This window comes from Austrofundulus limnaeus, unplaced genomic scaffold, assembly GCF_001266775.1.
Source record: "Austrofundulus limnaeus strain Quisiro unplaced genomic scaffold, Austrofundulus_limnaeus-1.0 Scaffold5, whole genome shotgun sequence".
NCBI classification, from domain to species: domain Eukaryota; kingdom Metazoa; phylum Chordata; class Actinopteri; order Cyprinodontiformes; family Rivulidae; genus Austrofundulus; species Austrofundulus limnaeus.
Window position 1 is genome coordinate 935,544 of NW_013952407.1, and position 5,855 is coordinate 941,398.

At 43.3% G+C, this 5,855-nt stretch overlaps 1 protein-coding gene across 2 annotated transcripts in view; it reads right to left on the reverse strand.

Moving 5' to 3' along the window:
* The window catches only part of apba2b (amyloid beta (A4) precursor protein-binding, family A, member 2b), a 68,193-nt gene that overhangs the window by 24,421 nt on the left and 37,917 nt on the right, over positions 1 to 5,855 (reverse strand). For both annotated transcript variants that reach the window (XM_014026358.1, XM_014026350.1), the window contains exons 3-4: positions 2,807 to 3,301; positions 460 to 1,484 (exon numbers count right to left, since the gene is read on the reverse strand). In XM_014026358.1, the coding sequence (XP_013881812.1) occupies positions 460 to 1,484; positions 2,807 to 3,281 (1,500 nt within the window). In that variant the 5' untranslated portion in view covers positions 3,282 to 3,301. The remainder of the gene's footprint in view (positions 1 to 459; positions 1,485 to 2,806; positions 3,302 to 5,855) is intronic.

Consider the following 5,855-nt stretch of genomic DNA (forward strand, 5'->3'; position numbering starts at 1 on the left):
ATTCAGAGGCGGTCTGTTCGGTAAATTTTACTCCAGGAGCTGCGAGGCTTGTTTTCAAGCTTAGACTGAACTGAAGCTGCTGACGTCATTACGCTCTTGCGCGATGCTGCATTCAGGACAAGCATGGAAAACTCACCACTCTTATGCCAATACAGTCGCAATGATGCATTTAGGTACCGAAATGGAATTGCATGAACATTCACGTGGTGGTTATGTAATACAGCGAATCGATAATAAAAAAATCTGCGTCGACAAATTTACATAATCGACGTCATCGATTATTTCAACTAATCGGTGCAGCCCTATTGTCAATCACTTGGGGGTGGCACCTGGGGTGGACAATCAGTTGCCAGGGGTGGAACTTGCCACCCTGGCCACCTCTCTGGCTCCACCCCTAAGGGGAACTCTCATGTCATGTTTTGCACCATCTAAAACGGAGACGTTTCAGAAACGGCTCACCTGCTCATGCACCCATCTCTGCCTGTCCTCAGGGGAGTGTGGGTGTGCTTTGATGGTCCTCTGAAGGTCCGGGTTGTTGTGGTGCACAGAGGGAAGGTTCAGGGACTTTGGCCTGCTGTCGTGGCGATGGTGGGCTGGTGGGTAGGAGGCAGCCTCAGATTTAGAGTGAGGGTAGTCACTCGGTGCAGGGTCCTGTGCCAGCTCCTCTGGACTTTGGTCGGTGCCGCTGCTCAGACTCCCCATGCTCATGCTCATCTTGATCTCAGCAACAATTTGGTCAATGTCCTCCTCTGCCTCCTCCCCCGTCTCCCCTTCGACCACCAGCACTTTGCGGCTACGGTAAGGGGAGACTCGTAGAGAGTTCCCGTTATCTTCGGGAGCATAGTAGTCTCCAGGGTAAGCCCTTCCATGTCTATCCTTTTCATCACATTCCTCATCTTCCTCCTCATTGGGGCAACACTCCTCACTCTCTGCCTCCTCTTCTTCTCTGTCGCCCCGTTGGGTGTACAGGGTGTCTTCCATGGCCGACTGGTGTTGGTTGTGATGGTGGCGGTGATGGTCCAGGATGGGCTCTGGTCTTCCGTTGTAAATCTGTTCGTCGGGATCTTGCTCCACCACCTCACAGCGGACCTCTCCCGCCCCCTCGGCCCACTCCTTCGCCCTGTGTCGTTCCCGTTCGGCCCACTGCTCCTGCCTGCCCTGGTCCTCTTCCCGCCACTCCTCCTGCGCCCCCTCACTTTCTTCCCTCCACTCCTCCACCACCTCTTCCTCCTCTTCCTGCCAGTCCTCCCTCATCGCCCCCTCGCCCTCCTCGTTTTCCACCCATTCCCCCTCTTTCACTTCTCCCTCGTCATCTTCGGCCCACCCTTCCACCGCCTCCTGGCATTCGCTGGCGTGGGACCCACACGGCTGCTTGGTGCCCGTGCCGTCCCCCTGGCTGCTACAGTCCATACCCTCCAGGTAGCTGTCATCCTCCGGGCAGTAGCGGATGTAGTAGGTGACGCCCTCGTCCTCCTCTGCTAGTCCTGGCAAGGCGAACAATCAGAAACAGACACGTTTTTTAAAAAAGGAGCCATATCGTGCTTTAAATCCTCCCTTTTCACTTTTATATCATTTAGTTTTGGTCTATAAAAACTGGAACTGCAATGCTTTGGTCTGAATTCTGACATGTCTTTTTCATTAAACACACAGCAACACTGGTTTTAATGGTCTGGACGCACACAGCATGTGCTAAATTAGTAAAGCTAAAAAGCTATCGTAATTTCMCTCAACGTACAAAAACGCAGTCATAGTCAACTAAAAACTCTTTAGAGTTCAACAATGTTAGAAAAAACAACAGGGTGGGGCAGCTTCAACTTGCTGGACCCACAAAAAAAAAAAAAAAACACAGCTCCTCTGTCTCTTCTCTGTGCCTGTCAGTCTGCGCAGCTCACTCACACAACTACTGTAGCCCCTCCCTCCCCTGAACATTAACCCTTTAGGGAACAAATATTATAGCTTTACCTCCCAGACCAGCAAAACATTATTTTCAGTGATTAGTAAAAAGTATTTTCCTATAGTTTTTTTTATTATATTACTGATATTTTACAAGGGTTGGAGTTCTTCTGAGGTTTTACAAATACGATGATTAGTAAAGAGGATGTGATTTGAAGATTTATCATATCAACCAATAGTCCATTATTATTGATAATTTTTGCTGTCAATAAATAAATACAGTAAATGTCAATTTTGTTCTCATATTTCAGTCTTGTTTGATGGGTGTCAGGTTTGCAACACAGGTGCACTACTTGAACTTTTATAACTACCATTAATTTTACAGTATTTACTAAGACTGTTTTTATCATTTAAGCTTGCACTGTTTTCTTTTGTTTATTGATTTATTGTTTTTATCGCTTTTATTGTTCTATTGTGATTTTATTATTGACTTTTGTAAAGTAATCTTGGGAGTTTTGAAAGGCACCTATAAATAAAATGCATATTATTATTATTATTATTATTATTATTATTATTATTATTATTATTATTATTATTAATGTAGTTTAGTGGCTTCTAGTGTTTTAGGGCTGTTAATTCAATTCAATTCAATTCATTTCAAAAATACTTTATTGATCTCAGAGGGAAATTAGGTGAGAATGGTAATTAAGAGAGAATGTAGTGATAGATTTATGATATAAAAGATTAGGACAGACAGACAGATATCGTCACTTATAGTTACAAAACCTAGAAATGGTCGTGATAATTTTTGTAGTCCATATTGCCCATCCCTATGGCTGGTACAACAAACAGTGTGGAGCTGAAGTGGTCTCAGTGGTCCTTAAACTAATAAGATAATTGATGTCACACTCACCATCATCATAATCTTCCTCATCCTCTGAGGTGTTGTTGATGTAGTCAGAGCTGGAGTCATCATCCAGACTGTCAGCTTCACCATGAAAGTCTGCCTGATGTTCATCGTGGACATGATTGTGCTCGGGTGTGGACGGAGTTGCTGGACGCTGATTCTCTGGCTGCGGGTCAGCTTCATGGTTGCTGTACCGCTTCACTTCCACCGCTGCAGCAGCATCTTCTTCCGGGTGGCTGTGGCATGAGTCTGTAGTCTTGGAGGAGGGATACTGTGCCTTGCAGGAGCGCGGGAGGGGTTTCTGATCATGTGGCTCTTTGTGGTAGCGGAGTGGGCGTTGTCGTGCGGGGAGGGCCTTCAGGTCACATGACTCTGCGGGATGAGGGGCAGGGCAGGGGGCGGGGCCCGGAGCAGACATACCGATCCCCCCACTGGTCCCCGGCCGCTTCCTGTGGGCCATGATTGGTGGCTTACAGGCCATGCATTGTCAGTGGTTTCACCCTGTGAGACAGAGAAACACAAAGGAGCACAGCCTCAGAGTAATGCCACTAAAAATACTGCTGGTAATTCAGTTTTAAAAGAATAGAGACAAAAGCAACATTCTGCAAAATTCAATTAACAAGGCTGTATTTTAAATGTTGCTGAAAACTGCAACAATGCTATGTAATTTGCACATTTATATTTCTCTTCATCTGCAAATAAAGCCATACAGTCCATCATAGATATTGTCTATTTTCCCTGCTTGGAAATCCAATATAGATTTTGCAAACTAAGCATGCCATTCTTTTTTATCCACATTTGATTACTCAATAGCTCAATGTCATTCATAATCAAAAACTATTGAAATAAAGAAGAATGAGAAACATTTTAAGCATATTTATATCAATAGACAAACTAAAGGGATCTTCACGCAGGTGCTGCATATTAGAATAGTTCATTAAAATCTGTATTGATTCTTTTGTGGCTTATCTGCATCAACCATGAAACATGAGAAGCACCATCAGGTCTTTTTATTTGATCTGTCTGATCTAGAGCTTGGGGTGGGGTGGGGTTGGGGGGTGCAGTAATTCTATTTCTGGTTAGAAAATCATAACAAGACTCGAAACTCTTGAGAATATAAACCAGCAGGGTTTTTTTTCTCCCTGCAAAGCAAGAGCCTGCATCTTTCATTTGTTTTTCTTATTTTTCCTTCAGTTAAATGTTGCAACTTAGTTTTTTGATCAAGTGTTCAAAGCATCCAGTGAAAAGTTATTTTGATGAGAAATGTTTGTGAAGTKTTTTTTTACGTTTGGTTTTTTGCTTAAAGCCACAATTCTGATTTTTAGTTATTTGTGTTTAAACCTAGTTGCACACATCTAAAATAAAGATGTACTAAAACCTCCAAACCTCATTAATAAAACCTTTCCTTAAAAAAGAAACCTGTGGTAATAAAAAGATAAGACGAAACAAGGCTGTTACAGAAAATGTAACAATCTCATTCAAACCAACATCCACTAATAGATTTCCAGTTTGGAGCCTTATTATTTGTACTGTATTCTAACATCCGCATTCAAAAAGTTTGTAGTGTTCACCGTTTATTTGTCATCTCTATGKCCTTTCAGCCATTTAGTCCACATCCCCTCCCTGTTGTGTCAGGCATGAAGCTGCTGCCTTTTCCTTGTTCGCCTTCACTATAATTAAGTTTCCCTGCAAGTAGTTAAGCAGGTTAGTTAGAGCTGCACAACCTGTCACAAACATCACCTGCAAAACACACTAAAGAGCATACACACACATCCACAGCCTGATTGTCCATCGAACTGTCAAGCTTTCTCATAAGAGATGCATGTAATAACAAAAAGCTCACAGATCATCACAGCTCACCTGATGAAACACAGCAACATGTGAAAGCCTTTCATCAAAGRCCTCCCATTAACCATTAATGCAAATCATTTTCTAAATGTTCCCTTCTGGTCATCGTCACAAACATCAACAGCTGACTGCAGGTCTTACCTGGAACCGGGAAGCGATGCACAATAGTCCTGCGATACACTGTAACGACGAAAACCCCTGCTTCCCCTCCCTCATGCTTCTCCTCCCTCCTCCCCTCTCCCCCACATGCCGCTCGCTGCACAGTGTGCACCTCTGTGACTCCACCCTCTCCTCCTTCCCTTCTCCGGCTCCGTGCAGCATGAGCTCCGATCCACCTCATCCATTTTCCTCTAAAGGCGAGGCTGAGGACTGGTAACCGGGGGCAACTGCATCCCATAGGGACCGATCCACTTTGACCTTCTCTTTGTTGGCCTCTTGGGTTCACAGACTGCCTTTTCTTTTCCTGGCAAGGTGTTAAAAACTGTTGCTGCATTGTTGTTTATTATGTTTTTAATTTATTGTTTGGTTCTAAAATTACCTTGTAATTTGGGAAATCCTGTTAGTCCCCAGCCAGGTGGCTTTAACCCAGTTTGCTTTGTCTGACATAAATTGAAATTTCACTCTGCTTATTGTGTTTGTATGCATTTGTAAATAAATGGTAATATCATTACAGGAAAACACAAACAGGAGATCTGCACTTGTGGAGTACTATTAAGACAAACTAGAGTATCACAGCAGACAGTATGTGTGTGTTTATATAAACCGAACACGTTTGTCTTGGTTTTACTCTCATTTATTTTAAAAAATGAAACCAAAAATCCCTAGATTATTTGTATTACATTACCCACTGTCTGGCATTAAAGTGTCTTTGACATCAAGGTTCTACAAATACAAAAAGTGAAAAACATTTGTGTAGCGACTATCCAATCCAACCTTTTAGTCGCTTCTGGGTGCGGGGGAATCCAGGCATTTGACGCGCTCCAATTAGTTTAATGTCCAGACTGGGAGATATGTTTGGGGATACTCCCATTTATTATATTCTTTTGATTATTAAATATTACAAAGTCCAGAGTGGCGGTCTATGGCAGCTTGCAAAATAGATGGAAAATTATTGTAAAAATGTGAAAATGAGAGGTTAACCAGCATTTAAACAGAGAGCGGTAAAAACCTTGTGACCTCCCTACACCCTTCACCTTTCCTTCTCACC